Genomic DNA, 13443 nt, shown 5'->3' on the forward strand with positions numbered 1-13443 from the left:
TTTCTTAAAGTGTTCCAGCTTATGTCATATACTTTTCAAACAGAGCCAAAGCAAAGCATTTAGGAGGCCATTTCTACCTCATCCCAGTTCCAAGAGCCAATTATTCCAAGACTTAAGTTTTAACTATATACAGCCATATTTTGACAGCTTTAACCTAGGGTTAGTCACTCAGTCATGTCTGACTCTCTGCGACCCCATAGATTGTAGCCGGCCAGGCTCCTCTGTCCATGGAATTCTCTAGGAAAGAATACTGGAGTGGGTAGTCATTCCCTTCTCCAGGGGCTCTTCCTGATCCATGGATAAATGTGGGTCTCCCACACTGCAGGCAGATTAATTTCTATCATTTCTAAAAATACTGCTGGTGGGGGGCAGGATGGGGAGACAGGCAAGGGTGGAATGGGTCACAAAATCCAGGACCTTTGTAGCTTCAATTCCTGGTTATAGTTAACCCATTAGAAAAAACAAAGCATCCATCTCCCATTCTGTTTCTATTGTATCATATTTCTGTTACAAAAAAGAATCGGAATAGGTAGGTATGAATAAAACCAGGGACACTGGTATTAAGACAATGGATATGAAATTCTACAACATCCCTGGAGCACTTACCACCAAGGTAACCCAAAGGCCTCACAGTACAAGCCTTGAGTTGAGGCTGGATATTTCAACCAGCTTCCAACTAGTCAAGTGGTCAATGAAAGCCCAATTAATATTTAGGTCCACAGATAAGAACTGTCATTGGCTTAGCTATATGAGTGTTCTAAATTTCAGCACAGCTAACGAGTGAGTTAAGAGTATATAGTTTATAAATGCTATTTCTCTACTGAACAGAAACCAAAGTAAACTAGGTACAATAACTGATGATAACCAGTAAATGTTTAATTTTAAATTAGCCCCTCAAGCGTTATGATATAGAAACCTAGTTGAGAAAAAAAAAAAAAGGCACAGTAAATAGCAACTGAAATCTTGGTCACATATAAATAAAATTAATTTAAAATCTTAGTTTCCATGCAAGACAGAGAAGCTTAACATGGAGAGATTTACGGGTATTATCAACTCAAGGCTTCAGAGAAGCCCAAGACACTGCTGAGACACTCTGCAATCGTGGTTCACTAGGTCACTGAGGCAGATCTGAAACAAGCATTGCTATTTTCCTTGACACCCGCTGAGCTTCCTTGGTGGCTCAGCTGGTAAAGAATCAGCTGCAGTGAGGGAGACCTGGGTTCAATCCCTGGCTTGGGAAGATTCCCTGGAGAAGGGAACGGCTACCCACTCCAGTATTCTTGACTAGAGAATTCCATGGACAGAGGAGCCTGGCAGGCTACCATCTATGTGATCACAAAGAATCGGGACACGACTGACCCACTTTCGCTTCACTTCACTGACACCCTCTACCCTCATGAAACGGCACCCAAAAATCACTTCTCATTTCAGGTCCAAATGAACTGGCCTTTACACTCACAGACATCATCAACAAGTAGTCAAGAATGCTGCCTAGTCCTTATAACCCAGTCACAAAAAAGTAAGAGGCAGAGAATCTGGTATGTCTTGGACATATTGTGCTTACACAAAAGGGCAATTACAGAGACATCTCCAAACAGAATCTTCAAAGCAAACAGAAGCTATTTTCTTAAGATTATTATATATTTCACTACAATGCACACAGCTTTCATAGTTTTAGAATTTTCCAGGTAACTACTCCAAAGCATACTTTTTTTTACCAACAGCAGATGGAAAATCTTGTATCGATTTCCTAGGGAAGGCAACTTGGCTATGAAAAAGAAATTAGGACACATTACACTAAACCAGGTCAATGAATGACAATACTGCCACTAACCTAGTCAAACAGACTGTTGAAAAAGACTCAAGTTCAATGTTTACATACTTAGGTGGAAGAGTTTTGTTTCCGAAAAATATTTCATGGTTTCTGTTCAGGCACATTAAGAACAATGAAAAACCACCACTGAAACAAACTGAAATTCAACACAATGGCATGAGTTTTTCAACCTGTAATCAACACCAAGAAATGGCTCCCTTTAGTGATTAAAATCCTGGAAAGAAATCATAATTACTCCATCTGGGATGATGGCCTTCAAAGCATGAGTACTTTAGATAAAACAGTCAATGTCTAGTCCTACTTCTACTGATCTTCAAATTCCTTGAACAGAAAAAAAAATCTAAACAAATGCCTTCATGGATGGGAGATTTCAAACAGGTCTGCTTAAATCAAGAAGTTTAATCAAGTTTTTTGAACATAATAAAAATTATAGAGTAATATATTGAGTAATATTCTACACTGAATTTCACTATTTTTAAATTTCATTAAGTTAAATAGGTCCCAGCTATACAGAATATAAAAAAGGTTTTAACTTTAAAAGTACAAGAATGTAGCAGCTTCATTTACAATGGCTGAAACTGAAATAACCCAAATATCCTTCAATAGAAGTGATAAATCAAACTGCAATAATTCATACAATGGAATACTACTCAGCAGTATAAAGGAATAAACTACTCAACAAGTATCAACAAAACCGTTGGAAATTAGACTTAGCTAAAGAAGCTAGACAAAGAAGTACATGATATATGCTTCTATTTTATGAAGTCTAGAAAACACAAAATTAATGACAAAAATAATCAAATCAGTGGTCAATGGGTCAGGGTCAAAGACTGCCTGAGAAGGGGACATGAGGGAACTTTCTAAGGTGATATAAATGTCTTCTGTCTTAATAGGGGTAATGCTTACAGGGGTGTATCTGTTTGTCAAGAGACTACAGTTTATGTTACTACCAGAATCTGAAGTATGGATGTTCATTAAATAGCTCCTATAGTTCTTTTTTTTTCATTTTATGACTTTTGATATTTTTAAACTAATATTTACAAAGTGTATATAATCATAAGCTAACTTGAAAATGACTTTTGAATTTTTTGCAAGACAAAAATAGAGTGATAATAAAAGTTTTAATGTCAGTTTAAATATATATATATATACATAAAATGTGGCAACTCTAAATCAAGCACCACTTTCCCCACCTAATAAACTAGCTTATTGTTTAAAAAGTGTACAGTTTAGGTATGTCCATTTTAATATAAGTACATTTTACCTCTCCACTTCCCCCAAATCCCACATAGTAGAAATGAATGGAACTGTGAAGGAAAACAGGGACAGCAGAATTTGATCACTGTTAAAGCTGGGTGATGGGTATGGCTTTATGAACACTATCCTTTACTTTCTATATATTTGACATTTTCCAAGCTAAAAGGTTTAAAACTACTTATCAGTGAAATGGTATGCACTTAACAGAAGCAGAAGATGCTAAGAAGAGGTGGCAAGAATACACAGACGAACTATACAAAAAAGATCTTAATGACACAGATAACCATGATGGTGTGATCACTGACCTATAGCCAGATATCCTGGACTGTGAAGTGAAGCGGGCCTTAGGAAGCATCACTATGAACAAAGCTAATGAAGGTGATGGAATTCCAGCTGAGCTATTTCAAGTCCTAAAAGATGATGCTGTTAAAGTGCTATACTCAAAATGCCAGCAAATTTGGAAATCTCAGCAGTGGCCATAGGACTGGAAAAGGTCAGTTTTCATTCCAATCCCAAAGAAAGGCAATGCCAAAAAATGTTCAAACTACTGCACAACTGCACTCATCTCACACACTAGCAAAGTAATGCTCAAAATTCTCCAAGCAAGGCTTCAACAGTGCGTGAATTGAGAACTTTAGATGTTCAAGCTGGATTTAGAAAAGGCAGAGGAACCAAAGAGCAAATTGCCAACATCCGGTGGATGATAGAAAAAGCAAGAGTTCCAGAAAAACATCTACTTCTGCTTCACTGATTATGCTAAAGCCTTTTTGACTGTGTAGATTAATACCAGACCACCTGACCTGCCTCTTGAGAAATCTGTATGCAGGTCAAGAAGCAATAGTTAGAACTGGACGTGGAACTAGACTGGTTCCAAATCAGGAAAGGAATACATCAAGACTATATATTGTCACCTGCTTATTTAACTTACATACAGAGTACATCATGAGAAACGCTGGGCTGGATGAAGCACAAGCTGTAACCAAGATTGCCAGGAGAAATATTAATAACCTCAGATATGCAGATGACACCACCCTTATGGCAGATGAAAGTGAAAGAGAAAAGTGAAAAAGTTGGCTTAAAACTCAACATTGAAAAAACGAATATCATGGCATCCAATCTCATCACTTCATGGCAAATAGATGGAGAAACAATGGAAACAGTGTCAGACTTTATTTTCTTGGGCTCCAAAACCACTGCAGATGGTAACTGCAACCATGAAATTAAAATTGCTCCTTGGAAGAAAAGCTATGACAAACCTAGACAGCATATTAAAAAGCAGAGACAACATATGGTTGTCTATATCTTGTCTCTAAAGGTTGTTGGTCCTTTGCCAACAAAGGACCATATAGTCAAAGCTATGGTTTTTCTAGTAATCATGTACAGATATGAGAGTAGGACCATAAAGAAAGCTGAGCACCGACAAATTGATACTTTTGAACCATGACATTGGAGAAGACTCTTGAGAGTCCCTTGGACTGCAAGGAAATCAAACCAGTCAATCCTAAAGGAAATCAGTCCTGAATATTCATTGGAAGGACTGATGCGCAGCTCCAATACTTTGGCCACCTGATGCAAAGAGTCGACTCATTAGAAAAGACTCTGATGCTGGGAAAGACTGAAGGCGAGAGGAGAAGGAGATGACAGAGAATGAGATGGTTGGATGGCATCACTGACTCAATGGACATAAGTTTGAGAAAGCAAGGGGAGATGGTGACGGACAGGGAAGCCTAGTGTGCTGCAGTCCATGGGGTCACAAAGAGTCGGACATGACTGAGCAACTGAACTGAATCAGTGAAACACACAATCACTGATATAAACAGTATATCAGTATAAACACACACTTATACTGTGAAAACATACCCCTCAACAAGCTTTCATTGTATGCAGAAGACTTTTATAAAAATCCGTGGAGGTTCCCTGTGTCTGTACTTCACGTGGAGAATCTGAAATGGAGCTCGTCATTTTCTCCAGCTCTGCTCACCCCAACCCCCAGTATGTCTCCCATCTAATAGGCCATCAGACTGGATATGATATTATTGTTTCAGTTATTACCAACCCTCAAATTAATTCTTCCCTCATCCCTCAAATATTTATTTCTAACAGTTACTGGTGCAGATGGAGAAATCAGAGCTGCTGTAGACACTAGAGAAAATAGATCTCAACTTTCATCTTTTTTCTCGCTACTCTGAGGATGATGTTTTGGAAATTAATGAGGTAACAAAGATTTGTTTTTATACCTTGATTTTATAAATCGCATATTCAACTTCTTTTAACATCACTTTCTTATTTCTCAGCTATATAAAGAGACAAAAATTTTGAAAGTAATAAAATCTGAAATAAAAGTCAAGTCAGTTTTTCTATATGGACTTATGAAGCTCAATCATATACGAGTCACTAAACACATCTTATTAGTTTTCTACATTTTGCCTGAGAAGGGCAAATGTCTGAAAAATCAGAAGCACCATACAGAGGCAAAGAAAGAACTGCCAGGCTCAGTCAGAGCTATTTAAAGGTATATAATACCCTCCTAGGTCATAAGAGAATTATAAGTGCGCCTGGGTAAAGAATCTTCTTGACAGAACCTAAAAAGTGGACTTAAGTATTGTTCTAGAAGTTGTCTGCAATCAACTTAAGATAAACAGTGAAATTAGCTAAAATTAAAAGTCCAAGATAAATGCACTTTATAACCTCCTCCTATAAATATTTCTACCTACTATTTATTTTTATATGCCCCTGCTAAATTTCAATGAAGAATTTCACAAGATGTTAAATAACATAAACTCAAAGTAAAAGAGATGCCCAATGCCAGCATTTTAGTTTATTCATTCAAAAAACTTAATGTGTGCCTATGAGTCACATATGCTCTTCTAGGTGCTAGAAAGATATGTAATAATTCTATGTAATAATGAACAAAGCAAAGTTCATGCCCTCAGAGAGCTTACATTCTAGTAAGAGGAGACAGGTTTACAAGAAGGGCTGAGGATATTAAATGCCATGGAGGAGAATTGGTAGGAAAAGAGCATGCAGATTGCTATTTAATATAGCGGTCAGAAAAGCTTCTCTGTTCTAGTGATATCTGAGCAAATCTGATGAATGTGAAGGTCCAGAATTCCAGGCAGAGAAAATGAAAAGCACAAAGGTCCGACACCAGAGCCCACTTGCCAACTGAAGAAGCAGAGGGAGAGTGTGGCCCCAGCACTCAGAGTGAGAGCCAAGGGACACAGGAAGGAGGTGGGCATAGAGGATCCAGGCCTTTGAAGTCCATTTTCAGGGTCTGGGCATCTAGTGTGAGAGCCACGGGAAGCCACTGTGGGACTGTGAGCTGAAATGGTCCTTTTTAATATTTTTTAAAAGATTACTAACTGTGTGAGGAGAACAGAGAGTAGAGGAACAAAGGTTGAAGCAGGAAGACCAGTTCAATGTAGACCACAATGTGCTCAGAGGAATATTTAACTTCTTTGTGTACGGGTTGTGTTTCAATGGGCAGCCGAATGTGTGTGTTAGTCGCTCAGTCGTGTCCGACTCCCTGCGACCCCACGGACTGTAGCCCGCCAGGCTTCTCTGTCCCTGAGATTCTCCAAGCAAGAATACTAGAGTGGATTGCCGTTCCCTTCTCCAGAGATGCAACCCAATATCTCTAACTAAAACAGCAATCATCTGAATTGCTCTCCTGGTTGGCACTGCCTTGGAGAGGTAGAGTTTTTGAGGGAAATGCAAGAGTCATATTATGTTTCAGGCTCGAGTCTGCTCTGTTCACTAGTGGTTCCTTTATCTCCATTAATCTAATAGGTAAATATGCTCCAAAACTGTACTTCCCCCCAAATAATCCTTTTCAAAAATATTCTATCCCAAATATCAGAAAGCAAATATTTTCACATGCATGCAGGATACAGAAGTTTCTCATATTATTTCACAACGGCAGTAGTCAAAACCCATGTTACGAATATTTCTGAAAGATAAATCCAAATAAAAATATACTGCAAACCATAATTCATCTCTACTCTCAGACTTCTGTTCCGTAATTTATGAAATCATGAAGACAGGCTCTCAATCACTCTATCTCTGATTTCCTTAAATTCAGCAAACATTGTGTCTAACAGCTGCCTCATCGAAGCTCTGTGGTTAGCAATGTCAGTTATAAAAAGCCAGGAAGGAAAACCACCACCCTCCACACACCTTTCAGGACTTTCAGCCATGCTCAAGTCTTATTAATTGGTTTAAAAGGGTGCCAGAAACACATCCTTTCCTCCACACTTTGGTGATTTCATCCTTTGCTCAGAGCACTCTGATAAATTAAATCATCCTGGCTCTGTCAGGAATCACAGCTGGTGTTGTCAGAATACTGCTCTTTGAGGATGAACAAGCAGTAAAAAATAAGATACTGAATCCTACTCTTCAAAAATCTCATTTTCGGCATCTGGTATGATGTTACTAGGCAGGATGTTAAAGCAAAATTAAATGCTACAATTCACTTTGGTTTTGCAGAAACCTAAGTCCATTCGCCAAAAAAAAAAAACTGATGGCTTTTTTTCTTTCCAAATAGCAGGCAGCTTCTACAGTAGGGAAGGGAACTGGGGTGGGGGGTGGAGAGAGGCTATTAAAATGGACAATCCCGCTTTTTGCTTACCGGTGGAGCCTTAATGGAGGGGAACCAGGCAGGAATGGAGGGACTGTTACAGCTACAGATACTGAAAGGGACTTCCTCACCCTCACTGAATAGTGCGGAGAATCTGCCTCATTACTCCTACTAACAAGTAAGGAGATTCCCCTCTCTGGGGGCAGGCTTTGCTATACCAACATCCACTACAGACTTGATCTCAACCACCCCCTCTCTCCTTTTCCCTTTCTTTCAATCACAAACTCCTATTTCATTTTTGGTTTGTTTCATTTTTATTAAACAGAAGACGTTCTTGCAAACTGCCTTAAAACCATTCCCAGCATAAGAAGAGATAGAAATAAATAATAAAATAAATCAAGATTTTTCTCTAGAGCCAAATTTAAATATACAGGCTGAGCCAGATGATGAAAAGGGGTGTGTGGGTGTCTATCGCAAAATTTTTCAGTCTCCAGGAGAGAAAACGTTACAGAACAGAAGGCTAAAGGGATGTGAGAACCGTGTGTGTGTGTGTGTGTGTGTGTGTGTGTGTGTGTGTAAATCATCCCCAGGCTAGAAGGATTTGAGAACCGTGTGTGTGTGTGTGTGTGTGTGTGTGTGTGTGTGTGTACACAATCATCCCCAGGGCAGAGGGAAAATTCAGGAAGGGAGGAGAAGAAAAGGATCAATCGAGGCAGTCTCTCAATCCCATCCCTCCCGACCCCTCCCCACCCCACTGCAGTACTCTTCGCTTACCAGAAAGCTCATCACCCAAAGGGCAGATTCCAGAAACCAAAGCTAAGCCCCAGTCCTGGGCAGGAAGGCTGGGGAGGTGGGGGGTGGGTAGAGTCAGGCGATGGAAAACCATCTGGCTAGGGATTGCGCGAGGCCGCCAGTGAAATCAGAAGAGTCGCCGGCGGAGATGGAAAGGCAGGGCCGGGCTCCCGGGACCTACCTGGAGCAGCGGCTGTAGAGGATGCCCCGGGCACCTCCGGCCTCTCTTCCTCAGCTTCCTCCCGCTGCCTTTGCTGCTGCTGCTGCTGCTGCTGCTGGATGAGGCTGAGGTCTGAGCGGCTGAGCTCGGCTCTGGCGGCCGCGGGGACCAGCCTCGCCTTCAGCAGCACCGCGGCCAGGCCAAGGAGCAGGGTGCAAGGGACGCGCCGGCTGAGCCTCGCCATGGCCGAGAGCCAGAGGGCCGCGGCGGCATATTGCGGAGCTGCGGGCGGCGACGGGCGCCAGGGCTGCGGGCTCCGGCTGCGCCCGCCCGCTCGCGCCCCCTCGCGCAGTCTGACTCGCACACGCTCAGCAGAAGGAGGCCGCAGAGGCGGAGGGGACGCCGCGGGAGGAGGAGGGGGAAGTTAGCATCCTTGGCGCACGTGATGCTGGAGGCGGGACGAACCCGGCGCCAGGGACCGCGTCTCCGCGGTCAATCCGGGGCTGGGCTGCTCCGAGGGAGCGCACGCGGCGGGGTGCTGGGGCGCCCGTGCCACTGGTGGCCTCCGAGGGTAAACGAAAAAGGAAAGCCTTTCAGGGGACTGGCAGACCAGGTCCTCCAACCCCTACTGAGACACAGAAATTTTGCAGAAAGTGGAATAAAATTCCCTCCTCCTGACCGCAAAGAAGAGCAGGTGATATTAACATATTGATTACACTCCTACAACACGCGAGGCCGCAACAACGAATCCAAAAGCCAGGATCTCTTAACCATATGGGCTTTGGGGACACCGCGGCCATCATTGGCTAGCTCGAAATTAAACTACAGTTCTACAGATTTTGATTAAACTTCCTTTTTCTTCCCAAGTTGAATTTTCTTTCTGTACCATAAAATGTCCTTAATTACATTTTGTCTAATTATAGTCTACAGTTTTCATTTGCTCAATATTTTTCTAAATGCCTACGAGGTGCTTACCGCGTGCGTTCCAGTATTTTGATGAGGATTTGAATAAGCAAGATAGAATCCCTGCATTCTAGGAGCTCACTCCCTGTTAGAGCAGAGCAACATAAAAGCAAATTATAACCCAAGGTGATGAAGAAACACTACAACACGCAGAAATTACATCAAATTGGAAGAAATTAACAATGTGGTATATGGAAGGGGGCTATGAAACACTATGAGAGGTGAGATTTAAAGAAGATTACGAGTTCCACGCATAGGTGGGGGCAACCAGGTCATCTAAAAAGTGGAGTCGTGTGTGTGTGTGTGTGTGTGTGTGTGTGTGTGCGCGCGCGCGTGCGCATACACCTAGAGTTAACAGTGCAGTGTGCTTGGAAAATTGTGAGCAATAATTGTCATAGAGTGACAGTGTTTTAGATTGAAAAGGACAGTGGATATCAGGTCATTAAAAAAAAAAAAACAGCAAACACTTCTATAGTACATAGTGTGGAGGCACTGTTCAAGCACCTTATACACATTAACTCCTGTTACATTAACCTTAAAGAAGGCTGAGCACGATGAATTGATGCTTTTGAACTGTGGTACTGATGAAGACTCTTGAGAGTCCTTTGGACAGCAAGGAAATCAAAACAGTCAATCCTAAAGGAAATCAACCATGGAGTCACTGGAAGGACTGATGCTGAAGTTGAAGCTCCAATACCTTGGCCACCTAATGAAAGAGTCGACTCATTGGAAAGACTGTGATGCTGGGAAAAATCGAGGGCAAGTGGAGAAGGGGGCAACAGAGGATGAGATGGCTGAATGGCCATCACTAACTCAATGGACGTGAGTTTGAGCAAACTCATAGTGAAGCCTGGCGTGTGCAGTTCATGGGGTCACAGAGTCAGACACGACTTAGTGACTGAACAACATTAACCTTGGATGTTACATAAGGAAATTGAAATTTACACTGCAAGTGATTATGAAATAGTGAAAGAAATTAATGAGGGAAGAGACTTGCTGCCAGTCTGTTTCAAAGGATCACTATGCTATCAGTATGGACGATGGATTTTAGAGGAGTAGATTGGTGGAGAGGAGGCCAGTGGTGTTTGCGAAAGCCAGTGAGAAAATACCAGTCTAGTGAGAGTGGAAAGGTGTAGAAAAAGAGTGGGAGATTCAGTATGTAGGGCTAGAATCAGCAGACATGGTTGATTGGTATGGAGAAGTGAGGTATGTGCGGTGTGATTCAAATTGCCAAACTGAGATTTTGGCTGCTTACGACATATACAGAATCGGTGGTAAGCCATGGCTTGGTCAGCTGTAGTCTCTGTATTTGGAGTACCTCTGGAACATCTCATCATATAATGTAAATGCGATCTATGACATCACTTCCTTTACCCTCATACTAGATTCAGCTGATCTGGCTGACCGGACAGTCCCTTTCCACACTCACCACTCTTTTGTGTTCCTCCCAATTTTCCCAACATGCTGGAAAAGAACAAATTTCTCACTAGTGGAAAATTATTCTTTGGTCAAAGATATGAAACTAGTTCCATAAAAAATAATAGGCATTCTATACACGTTATCGTATATTCTTAGAGCAGTCCTACAAATTAGCTCTCATTTTCCTTTTCTTTTGGAAAAGACTGATGCTGGGAAGGATTAAGGGCAAGGAGAGAAGGGGGTGACCGAGGATTAGATAGTTGGATGGTATCACTGACTCGATAGACTCAAGTTTGAGCAAACTCCAGGAAATAGTGGAGGACAGAGGAGCCTGGCGTGCTGCAGTCCATGAGGTTGCAAAAAGTCGGACATAACTTAGTGATGAACAACAACATCCTGTTTAGTAAATGGAAACACTGAAGATCAGAGTGGCAACTGTCTTGCCCAAGGCTATACTAATATGTGCCTTTACCTTTCTGCACTGCTTGAAACTTCAAATGAGTTTACATTGTTTCTTAGTGATTTTTAGAAAAAATAAACTGAATGGCCTACATAATTTTTGGAAGAGAAACACCAAAATGAGGGCCCTCACACTAAATATCACTATTCCATCGTGGCTTTGCCTCACCTGTATGAGCAGGAGCTATTAGGGGGTGAGGTGAGGCTTGAATGCAGTCTTTAATTAGTTTCATCAAGCTGTTTGTGTTGCATTTTCTTCCCAACTTACCTCTGCTCTTGGAGAGAAAAAAGGAATAAAATGGAAATGGCTCCAGAATCCTGATTAGCAGATCAGAAGGAAAGGAATGTTGCCAGAATTTTCTGTCATCCTGCCTTATGGTGGCAGTCATCTTTATTTTTAATATAAATTTTTTTAATTGGAGGTTAATTACTTTACAATATTGTATTGGTTTTGCCATACATCAACATGAATCCGCCACGGGTATACACATGTTCCCCATCCTGAACCCCCCTCCCACCACCCTCCCCATACCATCCCTCTAGGTCGTCCCAGTGCACCAGCCCCAAGCATCCAGTATCATGCATGGAACCTGGACTGGCGATTCATTTCATATATGATATTATACATGTTTCAATGCCATTCTCCCAAATCATCCCACCCTCTCCCTCTCCCACAGAGTCCAAAAGACTGCTATATATATCTGTGTCTCTTTTGCTGTCTTGCATACAGGGTTATCGTTACCATCTTTCTAAATTCCATGTATTGGTGTTTTTCTTTGTGGCTTACTTCACTCTGTGTAATAGGCTTCAGTTTCATCCACCTCATTACAACTGATTAAAATGGATTCTTTTTAATGGCTGAGTAATACTCCATTGTGTATATGTACCACTGCTTTCTTATCCATTCATCTGCTGATGGGCATCTAGGTTGCTTCCATGCCCTGGCTATTAGAAACAGTGCTGCGATGAACATTGGGGTACATCTGTCTCTTTCAATTCTGGTTTCCTCAGTGTGTATGCCCAGTAGTGGGACTGCTGGGTCATAAGGCAGTTCTATCTCCAGTTTTTTAAGGAATCTCCACACTGTTCTCCATAGTGGCTGTACTAGTTTGCATTCCCACCAACAGTGTAAGAAGGTTCCCTCTTCTCCACACCCTCTCCAGCATTTATTGCTTGTAGACTTTTGGATAGCAGCCATTCTGACTAGCGTGAAATGGTACCTTATTGTGGTTTTGATTTGCATTTCTCTGATGAGTGATGTTGAGCATCTTTTCATGTGTTTGTTAGCCATCTGTATGTCTTCTTTGGAGAAATGTCTGTTTAGTTCTTTGGCCCATTTTTTGATTGGGTCGTTTATTTTTCTGGAATTGAGCTGCAGGTGTTGCTTGTATATTTTTGAGATTAGTCCTTTGTCAGTTGCTTCATTTGATATTATTTTCTCCCATTCTGAAGGCTGTCTTTTCACCTTGCTTAGAGTTTCCTTTGTTGTGCAAAAGCTTTTAATTAGGTCCCGTTTGTTTATTTTTGCTTTTCTCTCCAATATTCTGGGAGATGGGTCATAGAGGATCCTGCTGTGATTTATGTCAAAGAGTGTTTTGCCTATGTTCTCTCCTCTAGGAGTTTTATAGTTTCTGGTCTTACGTTTAGATCGTTAATCCATCTTGAGTTTATTTTTGTGTATGGTGTTAGAAAGTGTTCTAGTTTCATTCTTTTACAAGTGGTTGACCAGTTTTCCCAGCACCACTTGTTAAAGAGATTGTCTTTAATCCATTGTATATTCTTGCCTCCTTTATCAAAGATAAGGTATCCATAGGTGTGTGGATTTATCTCTGGGCTATTTTGTTCCATTGGTCTATATTTCTGTCTTTGTGCCAGTACCATACTGTCTTGATGACTGTGGCTTTGTAGTAGAGCCTGAAGTCAGGCAGGTTGATTCCTCCAGTTCCTTTCTTCTTTCTCAAGATTGCTTTGGCTATTCGAGGT

At 41.4% G+C, this 13443-nt stretch overlaps 1 protein-coding gene across 1 annotated transcript in view; it reads right to left on the bottom strand.

The window, feature by feature from the left end:
- FAM171B (family with sequence similarity 171, member B) overlaps window positions 1–8941 on the bottom strand; it is a 77260-nt gene extending 68319 nt beyond the window's left edge. The window contains exon 1 of the mRNA XM_010859731.1: window positions 8641–8941. Within this exon, the coding sequence (XP_010858033.1) occupies window positions 8641–8863 (223 nt within the window). The 5' untranslated portion in view covers window positions 8864–8941. The remainder of the gene's footprint in view (window positions 1–8640) is intronic.
- Between the last annotated feature and the right edge of the window lie 4502 nt (window positions 8942–13443).

This window comes from Bison bison, unplaced genomic scaffold (genome assembly GCF_000754665.1).
Source record: "Bison bison bison isolate TAMUID 2011002044 unplaced genomic scaffold, Bison_UMD1.0 scf7180017864459, whole genome shotgun sequence".
In the NCBI taxonomy this organism is placed as follows: domain Eukaryota; kingdom Metazoa; phylum Chordata; class Mammalia; order Artiodactyla; family Bovidae; genus Bison; species Bison bison.